The sequence below is a fragment of the Diabrotica virgifera genome, chromosome 4 (genome assembly GCF_917563875.1).
Source record: "Diabrotica virgifera virgifera chromosome 4, PGI_DIABVI_V3a".
Lineage (NCBI taxonomy): Eukaryota > Metazoa > Arthropoda > Insecta > Coleoptera > Chrysomelidae > Diabrotica > Diabrotica virgifera.
This window is the reverse complement of record NC_065446.1, coordinates 92,871,035-92,891,424: the sequence shown is the minus strand read 5'-3', so window position 1 is coordinate 92,891,424 and position 20,390 is coordinate 92,871,035. Positions and strand designations below refer to the sequence as shown.

General features: G+C 32.5%; 1 protein-coding gene across 6 annotated transcripts in view; it reads right to left on the bottom strand.

Annotated features, from left to right (window-relative positions):
- The window catches only part of LOC114338584 (WD repeat-containing protein 7), a 151,576-nt gene that overhangs the window by 104,540 nt on the left and 26,646 nt on the right, over nt 1-20,390 (bottom strand). For all 6 annotated transcript variants that reach the window (XM_050648279.1, XM_050648282.1, XM_050648284.1 and 3 more), the window contains exons 5-6: nt 12,143-12,371; nt 3,834-3,966 (exon numbers count right to left, since the gene is read on the bottom strand). In XM_050648279.1, coding sequence (XP_050504236.1) covers nt 3,834-3,966; nt 12,143-12,371 — 362 coding nt within the window. The remainder of the gene's footprint in view (nt 1-3,833; nt 3,967-12,142; nt 12,372-20,390) is intronic.

Here is a 20,390-nt window from a genome sequence, read left to right as displayed (position 1 = left end):
CTATTTGTTCCAGGCCCGGTCTAGCATATTGGAGAACAGATTCGGGGAGTACTTAAATAGAAGATCGGACTGTAGACGGAAAGTGATATTTTGACTTAGTGCCGTTATAAATTGTAGATATAAATTATATGTTTTTAGTATCTATATGTTTTAGTGTGTAAATAAGTTAAAAATCTTCTTCAAGTGCCATCTCCGCGACGAAGGTCGGAAATCAGCTATGATATTTTATGGCTCCCTATGCTCCCTAAGTGCTACCGCTGAGAAAGAATACACATTTAGAATCATTCTCAAGAATCACTTCGACCAGGACAGAGGTGCCTCTAACTTCATTCCTTCATACATGCAATATGTAGCAAATAGAGTCTTCAACTGAAACGCGAATAAGTCATAAGTCACTACTCAAAGTTCTCCCGGGGTAACCACCCTTAGTGTAGGTCTCATTAATAAATTCTCGCATTACTATTTGGTGTTTCCATTCTCTCTGAAGAACAGCCTTCACTGAGCCCACGAAATTTATACACCTGCATAATGAGTTGGAGCAAATTGTATCTCTCTCCACGTGTAATATGTTCGAGATATTCCAATTTTTTGGTTTTAATAATTGTATTTAAGACTTCCATTTCTTTATTCATCTTTCTCAGAACATATTTGTTAGTGACGTGTTCTGTCCATGTTATTTTCAGAATTCTTCTATACACCCACGACTCGAATGATTCCAGTTTTTTCACTGGTGCCGCATTCAAGGTCCAAGCTGCCATTCCATAAAACAAAGTCGAGAAAACGTAGCATCTAACCAACCTAACTCTTTAGTCCTAGTAATGAAGCTTAAAATAGGACAAAACCTCGCAATTTTTGCAGAATGGATCGACTTGCTTGAAAATTTGAGAATAAGTAGTGGATAGTCCAATGATCAAAATCTATGATTTAGGGGGTGATGGGGGTGGTTGCTACCCCATCTCGGGGGGTGGAAATTTTTTATTATATTTTGACCGCAAAAGTTGGTAAAAACATTCATTCTAAAGAAAAAACGTTCTATACATTTTTTTTTGTAAAATTAATAGTTTTCGATTTATTCGCCATCGAAATTGTTAGTTTTACATCGAAAATATCAATGTTTTTAATCAGTTTTCTGCTAATAACTCAAAAAGTTTTCGTTTTATCAAAACAACTTTGCTTAATAAAAATGTAAGTACCTTTTGAAAAAATAAACAAATCCGGTTTTTTAATTTTTTTTAAAACCAATAGTAATCGAGCTATACTTTTTTATATGTTAGCTCTTCTTCGTCAAATGCTAACTATTGTAGATTCAAAGTCAAACGACGGGAAAACTATGCATTTTTCGAGGATAACTTGTTGAAACTAATTTAAAGTATTTAAAAATATCTATCTCCAGAAATAAAAAAAAAGTATCTTGTTCAAAAATTAAGTGACCTATAATGAAAAGAATGTCAGTCCCTATTTTTTTCAGCGAAAGAGTGATCAAAAACAACCTAATTACCACCCTAATTAAAATTAGTTATTGACCTTATTTGGACTTCTTTATTTATGTATTATTAATGGGTTCTAGAAGTTTGACCGGCTTAGAATGATTAGTTTTTAAAAAATGGAGTTAAAAGCGAATAACGATTTTTTGGAGTTTGGTAAAAAATGCCCTTTTCTTCAGAATAGAAAGATTAGCATCAGAGACACGAAAAACGTTTAAATATGAAATTGTAGCTTATTTAATTCCCAAGAACTTGGTTTGCAAAAAAATTTTCTACGGCAAAAATTGAGTGAGCTATTAACAATTAAAACTTGTAATAACATGCAAAAACCACTTTTACCAACCCTTTCAAAGTAACCACTTTTTAAGATTGAGGATTTTAAAAGTATTTAATATTAATAGCCTTATAGATCTTATAAAAACCTATAAAATTCTTTTTTAGCAAACTTTCTAAGATAAAAAATAAAAAAGTTAAATATGAAATTGTAGGTTATTTAATAGGGAACTTGCATAAAATTTTAAATTCGAAAAAATGGTATAAATCAGAACAGAACATAATTTAGAACCTGTATCAAAGATAAAAAAGTTTTGTTTGTCTTTCGTTTGGCCCCTAAAGACGACTAAAAATTCAACTTATACCAGCCACCCCAAAACGCAACATGACGTCACGGGGTTGTATGTTTACATTCTACACCACTAGGGAACTTGCATAAAATTTTAAATTCGAAAAAATGGTATAAATCAGAACAGAACATAATTTAGAACCTGTATCAAAGATAAAAAAAGTTTTGTTTGTCTTTCGTTTGGCCCCTAAAGACGACTAAAAATTCAACTTATACCAGCCACCCCAAAACGTGTCGTGACGTCACGTGGTTGTATGTTTACATTCTACACCAATTGTATATATAATTTTAAATTAGACATTATAAACGTCAGTAAAAAATTCAGTTATGTGACGTTAAAAGTGTTTTTCATCGTTTGAACTATTCATAGAAAATTTGTACTTTTACAAAATGGTTTTATTTTTAACAGTAAACCTTCTTTCCTTTCCTTCAAAAACTGTAGCAAACTCCAATCTCAACAAACTGGTATATATTATTACAACGACATACGATAAATGTCATTAGAATATAAATATTTTTCCTTTATTCCCCGACGACGAGCTGGGCAAATACCCAAGTAGGTGGAGGCCAATAAACTAAAGAAGAAGAAGAATATACGTAAATATAACCATAAACGGAACCACATAGTTAAACTCTGTGACGTCACGGGTCGTTTGAACTATTTTAAAATAAAGAAGTCTTTAAATTTGTACTTCTAAGTTACTATGAATTTTTGAAGCGTGAAATTTTGGAAATCTCATTTTTATACAAAACTGAACATTATTATGTAATAAAAAAAATGTGCAAGTTCCCTATTCCCAAGAACTTGGTTTGAAAAAATTTTTTGTACGACAAAAATTGAGTGAATCGTAAATGAGTATATCGAAAAACATTGATTTTATCGATACACTTTCGATAGCGAATAAATCGAAAACTATTAATTTTATCAAAAAATGTATAGAACATTTTTTGCGGTCAAAATATAATACAAAATTTCCACCACGAGATGAGGTGGCAACCACCCCCATGGTAAAAGCGCCTTTCGGCATAATATAGATTTTGATCCTTGGACTATCCACTACTTATTCTCAAATTTTCAAGCAAATCGATCCATTCTGTAAAATTGCTAGGTGAAAATCTTCGGTTCCTGGACTACTTAGCTTTAACTTCAAATCTCCGGTGCAGAGCACTCTTCTCACTTTGTTAAAATTTGCTCTTGCCTTTTCTATTCTAATTTTAATTTCCTGGAAGTAACAATTTTTGGAGTTGATCATTGTTCCAAGATGTGCATATTGGTCTACTCGTTCGACATTGGTTAGTTAGACATAAGTTAAAAATAAAGACTAATAAATTCGCAAATAAAGACAAGAGATGGTTCGCGTTTTCTAATGACTTCCCCCAGATATTTCAGTTGAAAAATAGCGCCCAGTTTTCGATTTTTCAAGTTCTTTTTGACTTCGTTTTCTGGGTTGCTTCATTTACCACTACTTCTAATGTTAATGAACTGAATCCATGGCTCCTTTATTTACTTTGTTGTGCTTGTTTTTATTTTTTATAATAAGCCAAAAAAGAAATTATTAATAAATACACATCTCCCTAATAATAAAAAATCCATAACCGTAAACATCTATCAAGTTAATACCAGAGTAGTATGTTAAAAATTAAACAATTAAAATGTTATTATTAATCATATAAGTAACAAAAATCTTACACCAACTTCAACTATTATCGTTTTAAAAGAGTCTTACTTAGATGGCAACTTGTACAGGTACCCTTTTCCAGCGTCCGACCACATTATGATCCTGTCCATCGCCAGGAAGGCTCCAGACATCCATCTCTCTCCTCGGGGAGCCAAATACGAACATAGTACACTAAAATCTCCTACAACAAGACAGAAATATAAAATTTACTATTTTATTGGGAAATAATAAATAATAATAATAAACCACCTTACAAAGGGCGAAAAAATGTGCACCTGGATGGGTAAACCTTTGCACGGGCGACATCCCAATGAGGTCAGCCAAGACTATGTCGACAATATAGCGTCGAACATCTATGTTGACATCAGGAAAGATGTTCCCCTAAACAGAAGGTTCATTGTGACCATTCAGGATCAGGTTATATCAACCAAAAATTACCTGAAATATATCATCAAAGACCCTCAGGTCCAAAACGACAAATGCCGATATGGATGTCAAGCCCAAGAAACCATCCAACATCTTACCGGTGGCTGCCAGGCATTTGCCGCAACTAAATACAAGGAACGGCATGACTCAGTAGGAAAGATCCTTCATCAAGAAGGATCAACTTCAAGTAATAGCATACGTAGATGGTCTAGTCGTCATAGCAAAGACGATTACACTTATAAAAGCAATGGAAAAATTAGATAAGGATGCAAAGAGAATCGTGCTAGAGGTAAACCAGGACAATACAAAATACATGACGATAGTTCATGACGACGCAACAATTTAAAAATATCTAATAACACAGAACCACAAAGGACCCCGCAGAAACCTTATGGGAAATGGCGCTCTGTCAAATGCTCTGAAACTTTAGGTTCTGATAGTCCTTGATGTGTAGAACAAAAGACTCACTGGACGCGTAGCTCCAAAAAATCATCATTTTAAGATATAAGCCTCTGAAGTTATAGGTACAGTGAGGACGTTTGAGTTGGAATAAATTCATTTTCTCGAGAATGAGCGACTTTATAGATAAATCACGAATCAGGTCGATTTTTATTTTTAAATTTTAATTTTTTGGCATATATATCATACTAGTGATGACATCCATCTGGGCGTGATGACGCAATCGATGATTTTTAAATAAGAATAGGGGTTGTGTGATAGCTCATTTGAAAGGTTATTCAATTCTCTATTCACTAATGTAAACATTAACATAATTATTTATACAGCGTGAACAAAAATTTTTTTTAATTAAATTAATTGAGACAAAAGAAGAATGTATATAATTTATTTAATTCGAAATACATTTTACTGTTGTCCGAAAACAGGAAAAAATGTTTGTTTGATAAATAAATATTTTTTTTCGCTTAAATTCAATATTAAAGCTGCCACCCACTTGCCTCTTAGCAGTTTGAACATTTAATTTAAGCGAAAAGCTATGTTTATTTTTTAAATTAACATTTTTTTCTGTTTACTGACAGCAGTAAAACGTATTTCGAATTAAATAATATACATTCTTCTTTTTGTTTCAATTAATTTAATTTAAAAAAATGTTTGTGCACCCCGTATAAATAATTATGTTAATGTTTATATTAGTGAACAGAGAATTGAATAACCTTTCAAATGAGCTATCACAAGACCCGTATTCTTATTTAAAAAAATCATCGTTTGTGTCATCACGCCCAGATGGATGACGTCACTAGTATGATATATATGCCAAAAAAATATAATTTAAAATTAAAAATCGACCTGGTTCGTAATGTACCTCCAGAGTCGCCCATTCTCGAGAAAATCAATTTATTCCAACTCAAAGGTCCTCACTGTACCTATAACTTCAGAAGCTTATATCTTAAAACCATGATTTTTTGGAGCTACGCGCCCAGTGAGTCTTTTGTTCTACACATCAAGGACTTCCAGAACCCAAAGTTTCAGAGCATTTGACCATAGAGCCATTTCCCATAAGGTTTCTGCGGGGTCCTTTGAAACTGTATTCAGCTTTAGCTACTTGGAAGTAACAATAGGGAAAACTGGAAAAGAGAGAACAGAGGAAAGAATTATGAAAGGCAAAAAACATATACAATGAATAGAAATCTGCTGAGAAGCCAGACGCTAAGTAAGAGAACAAAGATGAACCTATATAAGACCAGTTGTTACATATGGGATGGAAACAACGAAAATTAACAAAAAAGAGGAAGATGGCCTTCTGAAATTTGAAAGAAAAATAATGAGAACGATACTGGGCGAAAATGTAACAAGTGAGAGAGAGAGAAGAATGAAAATAAATGGCGAAATTGAAGAAGAATTAAGGGGAGAAAATATAGTCAGATACATAAAATCTCATCGCTCAGAATGGATAGGCCGTATACAAAGACGCCTACACTCAGATATGTTGAGAAGGATAACTAACTGGAGACAACTATAAATGATACAACACATATAAATGATACAACTATAAATCATGATACAACTACATATAATGATTTTAAGATTTTTCTCAAAATCATACATGCCAGAATTTACAAGAAATGCGAGGAAAATGTCGGTGAAATGCAATTTGGATTCCGCGATTCCATGGGTACACGTGAGGCACTTTTCACCTTACAAGTTCTACTTCAGATCGGTTGTGATGTCTATGCTTGTTTTATTGACTACACCAAGGCATTTGACCGTTGCCAGCACCAGAATATGGTCACCGCCCTACAAAGAGTAGGATTAGATGAGAAGGACATTCGGATCATCATGAATTTATACTGGAACCAGCGTGCTCAAGTCAAGGTCGAAGACCAGTTGACCGACCAAGTGAAGATCATGCGAGGAGTAAGGCAGGGCTGTGTGCTCTCGCCAACTCTTTTTAATATATACTCTGAGGAAATTTTTACTGAAGCCCTCACAAACCTAGAGATGGGAATCCGAGTGAACGGTGAATACATCAATAATATTCGCTACGCCGATGACACTGTATTACTAGCAACCAGCTTAAATGATCTACAGGCCTTACTAGACCGTGTGAGAACTGTGAGCGTAACATACGGACTGAACTAAATTCATGGTTGTCAGCCGTGTAAATTTAGATCCCGGAGCACTAATGGCAGATAGCGAAGAGATCCAGAGAGTCGACAGATTCACTTACCTCGGAACTACCCTCAACTCACAATGGGACTACGCTCAAGAGATTAGATCCAGAATTGAAATGGCACGGTCTACATTTATCAAGCTGAGATCCTTGCTGTGCTGCAGTGATCTCAGTTTGGGAACCAAGATGCGGATAGTGAGGTGCTACGTTCTTCCAGTGCTACTGTATGGAGTTGAAGCCTGGACACTGACACAAGCCACTGAAAAACGGATTGAAGCCTTCGAGATGTGGATCTACAGGAGGATACTAAAAATATCTTATGTGGACCATGTCACCAACATTGAGGTCCTACAGCGCATGACAAAAGAAAAAGAAGTGCTTAATTTAGTAAAACAACGTAAGCTTGAGTACCTTGGCCACGTTATGCGGACCGAAGAAAAATATCGAGTTCTTCAACTCGTTATGTAGGGCAAAGTATTTGGCAGGAGAGGACCGGGACGCCGTCGTATCTCGTGGTTGAAAACCCTCTGACAATGGTTTGGGATAACCTCCGCGGAGCTGTTTCGCAGAGCAGTCAACAAAACAATGATAGCCTTGATGATCGCCAACATCCGGACCGGATAAGGCACTGAAGAAGAAGAAGACAACTATAGCCCAGATAAAGACGAAGGCCTAGAAGAAGATGACTGGATGATGTAGAAAAATATGTAAGAAAAATGAATGTTGAAGACTGGAAAGTTCAGTGCAAGTACAGGAAGAAATGGAAAAGAGTCACGACAGCAGCAAAGACACACGCAGCAAAGCTATAAACGACACAGAGAAGTAATAAACCTCGCCCACGAATTAGTCTGGGCAGATTATCGGAGAATAGGCCATTTTTGTGAAAAGTTATTTACCAGCAATTTTATTGCTGGAGTATATATTAATAATATAGGTATGCAAAGTCCGCAAATAGTGTACTACTTTTTTTATAAATAAAATGGCGCCCGAAAATCGTGTTTTTTTTTAATTTTTGCTCTGTAACTCCAAAGATTTTAACTTTACACCAAAAACACTCAAATAAAAATTCACCGTAATTAAATTCTGTATAGAGACGTGTTTTTCCCGATTTACTCGACGAAAATTTTCCCCGAAAAAACTAAAATTTTAGATAAGTAATTGTTTATCAACAATTAAATAACTTGGTAATATAAAAGCTCTTTTCGTATAGATTATAATTCCAGAAGCCGATGGAAATTGAATGAACAGTTTAGCAACAATTGAATTGTTAAATAAAAATTTACGGTCGCTATAATAACCACAATAATTATGATACATAAGAATAACTATGATTTTTATATAAAAAGATACTGTACCTATATAATGTACTTTACATAATTGAAATTGGACTATTTAAGCGGCCTCAGGAATATTTTAAAATTATAAACAATTTTTTGGCTTATAAACAAATAGAATATCTCGGGAAATATTAAATTAAATTAAATCATGAAAACGATATTGAAAATAAAAGCGGCAGGACGCCTCTAAAAGAAAAAACGTTTAATTGTGATGAGTGGTTCCTGAGATACAACCGGTCAAAGTTGACCGGCATTTACGGCAAAGATAAATAAACAATAGGATCATAATTTTCGAACCATCACCTTTTTATTTTTGTCCTCTTTCTCCACACCAATTTTCATATCTTTAAAATACTCATAACATATATTATTATAATAAAAACTATCGATATTACGAGTGAAAATTGCCAAAAATAGCAAAATTCCAATCAAAAATTAGGTTGGAGAAAATGTAATCTCAAAGTTCAAAATCTGTATACGTTAAAAAAAATGCATTTTCTCGGCTTTCCATGGAGCAATTTTTTTCATTCGTTTTTTGTTCCCAGTAACTCGAGTAGAGCCATCTAACTAACGCATTATTAAATGTCAAAGTTGCTTTTGTTTTGTTATAATAGATTAATTTATTTATAAAAAAAGAAAACTACATATTTTTTCCAGTTGTAGACTATTTTTAGATAAACTTACTACAAGTGTACCTTTTAACGTTAAAAACACAAATATTCTCATTTGAAAGCTGTATAATTATTTAAACAATCTTTATTTAAACAAATTAAAAAAACAAAAGCAACTTTGACATTTAATAATGCGTTAATTAGATGGCTCTACACGAGTTACTTGGGAACAAAAAAAGAATGAAGAAAACTGCTGAAGACTGAAGAAAGAGGACAAAAATAAAAAGGTAATGGTTCGAAAATTATGATCATATAGTTTATATCTTTGCCGTAAATGCCGGTCAACTTTGACCGGTTGTATCTCAGGAACCACTCATCACAATTAAACGTATTTTTTCCAATACTGTTTTTATGATTTAATTTAATTTAATATTTCCCGAGATATTCTATTTGTTTATAAGCCAAAAAATTGTTTATAATTTTAAAATATTCCTGAGGCCGCTTAAATAGTCCAATTTCAATCCTGTAAAGTACGTTAGATAGGTATGGTTTGTTCAACAGTAAATGGTTAAATATAATTACTGCGGTCGTAAACATTATTAAATTTATCTGACCTGGCCCATTGTTAAGACCCACCCGGAGCGATAAGCAACCGAGGTAGACAGAGTTGATCTTTTGACAATTACAATAATTACGACTACAAAAACCAAAAAAAATTTGATGTAAAATATTTTGCTTTGCCTTATATACCCGAATAGAAATTAATGTTTTCAAATGAGTTTTAAAATAAATTAAATCTATTTTAATTGCTAAGATTATAGAAAAACAAACATTCAAACAATAATAATACTTTGTGGTTCTGAAAAGAACCGTTTTTTTAATAGTAACATTTGTAGATTTGATGAAAGTATCACTCCACACATAGTTCCGTTTCGCTATCGCTATCCTCATCTAAATTAATTATGATCGGTCCAATTATATTATGATGTACACGAACATATGAATTTTCTTTACCTATTAAGTGTCGGACTGAATTTCTCCAACTATTTGGAAGAATATCATTGACACATTTTCTTATTAACTCTACAACAGTACTACTTAACGTTGGAGAAATATTTTGTGACCTCACGTTAGACTTAAATTCGTGCCACATATGTTCTATGGGATTAAACATACAATAATAGGGTGGAAGCCGCAGCACTGTATGTCCCATTTCCTCTGCCAATGTATCACAAACATATACTTTTTTTATAGAAAATGCCTTTAAAACTTCTAAAAGCTCTTGTTTGGTATAACATTCTTCAAAATACATATCATTAGTCTCCATGTAATTTTGAATTTCCAATTTAGTGTTATTCGAGTTTGGAGCCTTACTTAGTTGGCGACTGTGATATCTTGCATTGTCCATTACTATCACGCTATTCTGAGGAATGTTTGGCGTAAGATTATTTTTGAACCATTCTTCAAAAAGTTCTGTCGTTGTATCTTCATGGTAGTCGACGCAGGAGTGAGTCTTTAATGTTCTTTGCAGAAAGCCACAGGGCATTTGGAACCCGACCATTTTCTGATCCAGCGTGTAAAATCGTTATTCTTTCCCTTTATTTGACGGAGCTTTTGTCTTACATTTACCGGACGGATCGGCAAATCCTTTAGGTCGCGTTGAATGTGTGCCAAACCATGTCTCGTCGAGGTAAATTATCGGACGATTTTCAGAACGGAATTTTCTTTTCGAAGTTATATACTCATAACGCCATTTTTGTAATCTATGAAATTCCATAATTACTTGTCTTTTGTCAATTATACGATATCGAAAGCCCATACTTTTCAAAATTGTCCATAAGCTGGTGAGGCTACAGCTTATTTGGGTTTCGTCAACATTGAGCCGTTGCTTCAGAGCTCTTAATGTAGGTATGCGTTGCTCTTCGTACATGGTATAGACTTTTCGACGTATCAAGTCCTTATCGGCTTCGTCCATACATTTGGTGGAACTGAAATCTTTACGTTTTTTTCTTGTTTCTATGGGGTTTGATGTAATTCTTTTTACTGTGGTCAGAGGTATTTTCGTCAAATCGCATATTTCACTCGTAGCGGAAGTTGTGTCAAGTCCTCTTTTAAGTAAGGTACTGTATATAGTTTTTACAATTTGCTTTGCATCTACAGATAAATGTTTCTTCTTTACCGGAACACTAGAAGAAGCCCCATTATTACTATCCCACGGACGCCACATAATGATAGAAAACGTAATGAATAAAATGAGTAATACTACTTAACACTTCCCGTGATACATAAAGACTAACAAATTTTATCAAGAAATCGTATTTTAATACTGGTTGGTTTTCAGTTCCATAAACTTATTATATAAATACCTGAAAACCACTTAAAAGGTGATTAAATACCAACCCCGTCGCGCACTACAATCGAATTCGAAAAACCCTTTTAGCGGTACAGTTTCGTCAATATAAGCCTAATCTGTATTAATGAAATTATAATGAGTTTGGATTGTACGCAATTAAATCAACATTAAGAAATGAAGATTGACAAATTTTACCAGAAAACATATTTAAATTTTACCTGAAACCGGGCCTTTTATACTATTATCGGCTAATCCAGGATGTTTATAGTGGTAACTAATTGATCTTAACCATTTACTGTTTAACATACCATACAGTGTCTTTTTATACAAAAATCATAGATATTCTTATGTATCATAATTATTGTAGTTATTATAGCGACCGTACATTTTTAATTAACAATTCAATTGTTGCTAAACTGTTCATTCAATTTCTATCGGCTTCTGGAATTATAATCTATACGAAAAGAGCTTTTATATTACCAAGTTATTTAATTGTTCATAAACAATTACTTATCTAAAATTTTAGTTGAAAATTAAACATTTTGTTGGAAAAACCCGCATTTTCCGGGGAAAATTTTCGTCGAAGTAAATCGGGAAAAACACGTCTCTATACAGAGTTTAATTACGGTGAATTTTTATTTGGGTGTTTTTGGTGTAAAGTTAAAATCTTTAGAGTTATAGAGCAAAAATTAAAAAAAAAACACGATTTTCGGGCGCCACTTTGTTTATAAAAAAGTAGCACACTATCTGCGGACTTTGCATACCTATATTATTAATATATACAATCATAATATTCGATTCCAGCTTTTCCAACTTTTCCTTGTATTTTGCTAATTAGCCCAGAGTAAATAGAATTTTGAACAGCATAGCGTTAGCTATAATCCCTACAGATTGCAATGCTTAATGAATGAATGAATATTCTGGTGGATAAAGCACCAACACCAGTATCAGCGAAGAAAGAAGACACAAAGAGAAACATCGTCATAAAAAATTATTCTTACCTGCATCGTAAATCTGCCAGTACTTCGTGCAGACCACAAGAACCGTTCTTTGGTTGTAACAGCAACATTGCAAGCATACCGCATTCAAAGTTCTAATCTGTTTACTTTCATTTTCGTAAATCGGTTCTTGGTGTCTATTTTCGGCCCCCGTTAGAGTCCAAACTTTGACCATACCAGTTGTGGTTAATGCCAGAACCACATCGTCTTTGCGTTTCGCAGGTCTTAATACCTAAAAGATATATTAATGGTATTACAAAAGGCGCACCAACTGTAGAGTTCATAATTTAATCTATGAGCATTCTATATTCAATCCCCAATTCCGACTACAATTCAGACCTAGCTCGGAATCATCTCCAAAACTACGATAAATTAGTTCCCGTTGGTTTTCACAAATCGAGGATTATTTCAGAATCCTATTCAATTTTTCACATGCGAAAAACAATTTTATATTTTCGCTGTAATAAATCCTAAATTACCACCCTCAATTTTAAATCATTACCTAAGCCAACCATTGTAATAATTCCTTCTACCTATTTTTATCCCTAACAGCAAGAAATACAGATATTCTTGGACAATGCATGAGACAAAACCGTCCTCTCTGACTTTGGGCCCCGTAGAAAACAGACGGTTTGTTCTCCTTTCTGAGTGACAGGCCCGCCGAGAGGGGGGTACAGCCGGTACATTTTACCGGGGCCCGGCGTCGACCGGACCAAGGACGTAATTTTTTCCGTTTTTTTTGCTCCTCACTTTATGTGCATAATGCGTTTAGTTAATACTCGGTTACATGTAATTATGACCTTTAGTGCGACTGATAATTTTGAGCCCGACGCAATATTTCGATGTGAAATATTTAATATTGTCATAGATTGTATTATAAGCAACTGAACCAGAAGATTTAATGCGGCAATTGACACTCATTCACTATTTAACATTTTATGGACATTCCGAGACGAAGATAACGACAATATTAAGAAAAAAATTGATATATTGCGCGAGTTTTATAAAGAAGACGATAGAGCGATATACAAGGATAATATTTGTGAATCTCAACTTTCTCCAATAGATTTACTTAATAAAATTAAACATCCCAAATTGGAATCATTATTTTCTAACATCGTTATAGCGTCAAGAATCTTTTGCACATTACCGGTGATAGTCGCAGAAGGAAAAAGATCTTTTTATATGGATCCTATACAATGTGCAACTTCTATCACTACTTACATTCAAAACGAACAATTTCTCAGGATGTGAGAAAAGTCGGCTATTGCAGTGAGAAATATTTTTCTCACGGGTTCCATACGTAGAATCGCGGTTTCCATGGTAACATGCACAATACAAACACAAATATTTTTGTCAAATAACATGTGTCAAATCAAAACTTACCAGGAATTACCTTTCAAACTGTTCAAATATAACTGGTATTCTCCTTTTCATGAACATTTTTCAGTGCGTCACAAATTATAGAAAAAAAGGTAAGTCCGTGAAAATACACATTTATGACATTTATTCTAACGTGACATTTTAGTTAAATCTGACAGTTGTCAAATTTTATTTTCAATTTGGAATAAAACCAAATCAATTGTGTCTATTGCATTTATAAAATGGTATTTTATTTCATTTGTATAGTCTTATAAATTGTACAGATTATATTGATAATATTATTATTTTATTTAATAAATAATTCTTTTTTGATTATGGCGCCATCTATCGACAACTAGAATAATCACCGAACTAGAATAATTACCAAAGTATTCACAGACGTGCCTTTTTTTCTGTCACATACAATTTAATGCGTTAGAGAGAAATCGAAAAACTGTGACGCACTGAAAGATGATCATGAGAAAAAGAATAACTATAATTTTAAATAAATAAAAATATATAAATATTAAGAATATTAAATACCTACATATTATGTGTATAATATGTATTTTACTTCAATTTTGGCATATATAATCCACATAAAAGCACCTAAATTGTTTAATTTTAAAGTTTGAACTCTTAACAAAAACGCATCCATAGAAAAAGTACAGTGTACAACACGTGAGAAAACGACATATTTCTCCCTCGCTTGATTTGCGGCACTCGTTTCGTACCTCGGCTCGTGCCAACAAACTTCTGCGCTCGTGAGAAATATGTCTTTTTTCTCTCTTGTTGTACAATATATGTACTATTTAGTTTTCTTTCTCGCATAACAAATGATATGAGATCTACAATGAAACAGAATCGGTTAACTGGCCTAGCAACGTTGTGTATTGAGAATGATTTGGTAAAATCATGTCATTTTTCGAAAATTAGAGACATCTTTGCCAATGAAAAAACTGAAAAAGCGCCGGTATTATATTTTCACTATTATAAAAATATAATCAAAATTTAATAAAAATTATATTTGAAATGTTTCTTATTATTTATAATTTTATTTCTATAAAAATTAAATAATTTTTTTCGCTCTTCACTTTTTGCCAGGGGCCCACTCTTCACTTCCTACTGGGGCCCGCTCATCCCTCTCGGCGGCCCTGCTGAGTGATAACCAACAGTTGCCACATGATAAAATACCGCGAATCGTCTGTCTTACCTATTGGTTCACGTAGAGAACAGACATATTTTTCGCCTCTACGATTTTGGCACCCGTAGCGAATAGACGTTGTTTTTGTTTAAGCTGAAAATTTCTTAACAGCTTAACGGTGTCTAGTCGGACAAACTTTGATGTACGGGAACACTGGAACAGGAGAAGTTTTAATTGTGGAACACGTTACAGGTTTCGAACGTCAGACTACGAAAACATCCCATGTATTTTGTCGGACAGAACTTCAAATTGATTCGTTACCCTTTCATTAAACTCTCATGCAAAAATCAGACTGCTATTTATCACCAACATAATTCCTGTAATATGACATGTTCTACGTGTCGGATTTATTAAAATGCCCAACATATTTGCCGGGCAAACATTTTTTCATGTATTATACAGGGTGTTAGTAAATAAGTATGAAAAATTTTAAGGGCTAATTCTACATGAAAAATTAATACCAGTTTGCTCTATAAACATATGTCCGCAAATGCTTAGTTTCGGAGATACGGGGTGTTGAAATTTTTATTTCAAACTGCCAATTTATTTATTGCTCTAAGACCAGTTGAGCTATGAAACTGAAATTTGGTGAGTTTTAGGAGGTAGTTATTATGATTTTTTTGACATACAATTTAGAATTTTGTATTCATCATTGGCGCGCCTACTGGCAATGGTCTGAATTTTTTTAAAGAAAAAAATAGTACGCCACTGAGATTTTTCAAAATAAAAATTATTTTTAAATTCCACGTCTAATTTATGATAAAAAACCTCTCTTGCCTTTTTTTCATATGATGCACCGTTTTTATGCAGAAAAATAAAACATCTTGGCGCGTATTTTTCATTTCTTAATACATCATCAAGAACTATCCAATATAATAACACTAAACTAGAACAATAACAGAAAATATTACTAATAAGATTTCAACTAGGCGCAAAGCTGCAAGAAATGTTTAAAATGATCTCCTTTACAGATAACAGAAGAATTTTATATTCATCATTGGCGCGCGTACGGGTAATGGTCTGAATTTTTTGAAGAAAAAAATAGTACGCCACTGAGATATGTCAAACTAAAAATCATTTTTGAATTCCTCGTTCAATTTACGACAAAAAATCTTTCTTTCCTTTTTTTCATACGAGGCGCCGTTTTTATACAAAACAATAAAACATCTTAACGCTTACCAAGTATTTGAGGTAGTTTCCATATGCATAGAAACTTACTTAAAATACTTTGTAAACGTTAAGATGTTTAATAGTGGAGTCAATGAAGGTGGATATGAGTTATTACCTCAGATTTCGTTGAACCTCCATCGATTTTCATAAAAATTGGTGAGTGGTTAAAGGATACCTCAAGGAACAAAGGTGACATAGTGCCAACTTGCGCTTTTTGCATTTTAGGGGTGAAATACAGCCCTTTTTTAAAAATTATTTTTTAGATTTCTGAAAGTGCAGTCACTGTAAGTTTTCACTTCCTATTTCGTTGAACCTTCATCGATTTTCATGAAAATCGGTAAGTAGTTAGAGGATACCTCAAGCAATAAAAGTTATGTAGCATTAACTTGCGCTTTTACATTTTAGGGGTGTAATACACCCCTACTTTTTAAATTGTAAAAAATGCAGATTTCCGCATTATGGCGCAAGTAATCTCGTTTAATTAAGAAAAATAAATATCTTTTTATATTTATGTGCATGAATTACATTTTTTTTTAATTTGTCAAACCTTATAGCAACCAAAAATCCGAAAATTAACAAGTCGAAAATCACGAAAACCTTATTCTTCTATATTTCTGAAAGTGTAGTCACTGAATGTTTTCACCCACGATTTCTTTGAACCTTCATCGATTTTCTTGAAAATTGTTGATTAGTTAGAGGATACTTCAAAAAACAAAAGTGATATGGCACCAAGTTGCGCTTTCTGCATTTTAGGGGTGAAATCCACTTTTTTTTTTAATGATAAAAATGCAGATTTCAGCATTCTGGCTCAAGCAATCTCGTTTAATTAAGTAAAATAAATATTTTTTTACATTTATGTGCATGATTTATAATTTTTATTAATTTTTTAAACCTTATAGCAACCAAAAATCAGAAAATTAGCAAATCGACAATCACGAAAAAAATTAATCTTTTATATTTCCAAAAAGGCAGTCACTGAAGGTTTTCACCCCTGATTTCGTTGAACCTCCATCAATTTTCATGAAAATTAGTAAGTAGTTAGAGGATACCTCAAGAAACAAAAATGATGTGGTACCAACTTGCGCTTTTATCCTGGGGTGGATGTTACCCCTTCTCATGGGTGAACACTATTTTATTAAAAATAACCCCATAATTAGATAGAGGAGTAAATTCTAAGCAAACTTTCTTTTATCAAGTTTATAAATTTTTTATTTAAATAATATTTCATAATTTAATAAAATATTATTGGTACAGTAAAACCTGACAATAACGGCTACTAAAAATAGAAAACAATTGGCCGTTATAGAAATGTGGCCGCTAATGCTAGGTTTCCTTTTCCAAAAATACATAAAATATAATTGAAAATTTATTTATTTTAGTAATTAAAGCAAATCTAATTAAATATAATTCTACAAACAAACGGAACATACTAAAACTAAATTCAATTTACTACAATATAAAACAATATCTATACGAAAAAACAACTACAAGAAAAACAGAATTTTTGTTTGTTTTACATTTTTTTAGATAAACGAAACATACTAAAACTAATTTAATATAGGTAATACATAATGTAAAACAACATACTATAGCTACTACAAAAAATACGCTTATCACTAAAGTATCGTCGTGCCTCCATGCTATATTCAACAAAACCAACTTGGTAGGGCCTTTAATTAGATATCGCAAATCACTTTAGCTGATTTTGTCTGCATATATATTATGTTTGAGGAATCCCTTTTTTTGTGAGACTGGGTATAGGACATTTCTCAAGTATGAATTCACATTCATGGTATATCGTTGCTATACAGGGATAATAATCTGTGCAATGTTATGGTACAGGCTACGTTAAATATGAAGTAAATGTGGAAGATATACACTGGTTATTCATTTCAATTTAATTTGATTGTTTTTTAATCGTTTACAATATTTAAAATAATTAAAGACATAAAGTTAGGGATTTCAAAAATAAATTCAGTTCTCACTGGCAGGGTGGGAAATAATAATTTCATTACAATACTCATTACAGGCATTACAGGCTGCTCCGTTTGAGAAAACTCATACTCTCAAACTTTGAGAAAACACTCATTCAGTTTCGACCAACCCTGTATTAGCTAAAATTAAACGTTTTGCTAGATTAATAATTTTTAACAATAATAGATTATATTAAAAATCACTTGAACATAAATTGATTTTCTGATGTCAAATCACTACAATTATACAGGGGGTGAATATTGCTATGAAATTTGAAAATAAAAACGTAATTATCTTTTAAACTACTTCGTATAACATCACAAAACCTGATATTTTAAGAAATAAAACATAGAGGAGAATCCAAAAATGTAAAAATATACAGGGTGTTCCATTAAACAAAAGATAATTTTGTTTCACCCTGTCAATATGGGTGGCCCTGTATATTTGGAAATGTATTTAAATTCTGATATTATCTATGCCCCAATCTCACCTAAATAAACTTTTTTCGTATCTCCTACAACAAACGACTAATTGGACTTCCCACAACCTGTATACATACAAAATCTCCGCTATAAAATTTTTTCAAAGAAAATGTTATTGGTTTTTTTTAAATAACTCCGTTAAATTTTGAAATATGAGATTTATCCAAAAACCATTACAAAGCTAAGTAAAAGTTCTATAACACTGTATTAAACATAATTTTCTAAATCCTTTATTTTTTTTTAATACAAGGTGAGAGGGCCCCGGTTACATGGTTCTCGCAGTAAAATTTATGTTTTAAATGTTTTTATCTCGGTTATTTTTTGTCGTAAAAAAATATTAAAAAAAGAAAAAGCTTAAATAAAGTTAAAACTAAAATTTTGTTCTCTACCATTTTTTAAGTATATCGAGAATTTTTGGAGTTATTATCAAAAGAAAATGAAACTCACGAAAATTTGAAAAATTCTAATTTTTTTAATCGTATTTTTTTTTTCAAAAATATGCGTTCTAAACCGGTCAAAATTGTTGAAGTTATTACTCATGTTAAAATAAATAAAGTTTTAAATGGGTTACTATAAATTTTAATTTTTGTGGAAATGACGTATGTTTCATTTTTCATTCTTCCCTAAAAAATCTGAAAGGGTCCTCTTATTTCCATCATAACTTGCTTAATTTTGATGCTAGCGACTACTTATATAGCTTTTTGATAGTTACCTTTAAGTAGTTTATTAAAATGTTTAATATCTATATTTAACAAAGTGCATCGTTTTCCTGTTATTTAAGCTTGAATACTAAGATTTGAGTACTCGCGGAAAAAAAATATACATTCAATTGCATATAACTCACTTTGTATATGTAATAAAGGATTTTTCGAATAAGGAGCTTATTTATTTTTATATTATCTTCGATTTTGGTAATAACAACTTTTTTGAAGAAACTTATGGTTTTTGAGTTATTTATGAAAAACTGCTTTAGAACACGGATTTTTTTCAGGAAAAATCAAAACTTTTGATCTTTAATAACTCAAAAACTATTGATTTATTGAAATAACTTTATATAACAAATTTTACTTATAATTTGTCCCTCTATCGATTAGTGGTATTATTTTTAATAAAATAATTTCCACCCCCGAGAAGGGGTGGCATCCCCCCCCCCCCCAGGGTAAAAGCGCAAGTTGGCACCATGTCACCTTTGTTTCTTGAGGTATCCTCTACATACTTACCAATTTTCATGAAAATCGATAGAGGTTCAACGAAATCGGAGGTGAAAACCTTCATTGACTCCACTTTTTTTGCATAAAAACGGCGCAGCATATGAAAAAAAAGGCAAGAAAGATTTTTTGTCGTCAATTGAACGAGGAATGCAAAAATGATTTTTAGTTTGACGTATCTCAGTGGCGTACTATTTTTTTCTGCAAAAAATTCCGACCATTACCCGTACGCGCGCCAATGATGAACATAAAATTCTTCTGTTACCTGTAAAGGAGATCATTTTAAACATATATCTTGAAGCTTTGCACCTAGTTTAAATGGTATTAGTAATATTTTCTGTTATTGTTCTAGTTTAGTATTATTATATTGGATAGTTCTTGATGATGTATTAAGAAATGAAAAATATGCGCCAAGATGTTTTATTTTTCTGCATAAAAACGGTGCATCATATGAAAAAAAGGCAAGAAAGATTTTCTATCATAAATTAGACATGGAATTTAAAAATAATTTCTAATTCGAGATATCCCAGTGGCGTACTATTTTTTCTTTAAAATAATTCAGACCATTGCCCGAAGGCGCGTCAATGATGAATACAAAATTCTTAATTGTATGTCATAAAATTCGTAATAACTACCTCTTAAAACTCACCAAATTTCATTTTCATAGCTCAACTGGTCTTGGAGCAATAAATAAATTGGCAGTTTGAAATAAAAATTTCAACACCCCGTATCTCCGAAACTAAGCATTTGCGGACATATGTTTATAGAACAAACTGGCATTAATTTTTCATGTAGAATTAGCCCTTAAAATTGTTCATACTTATTTACTAACACCCTGTATACAGTCGTAA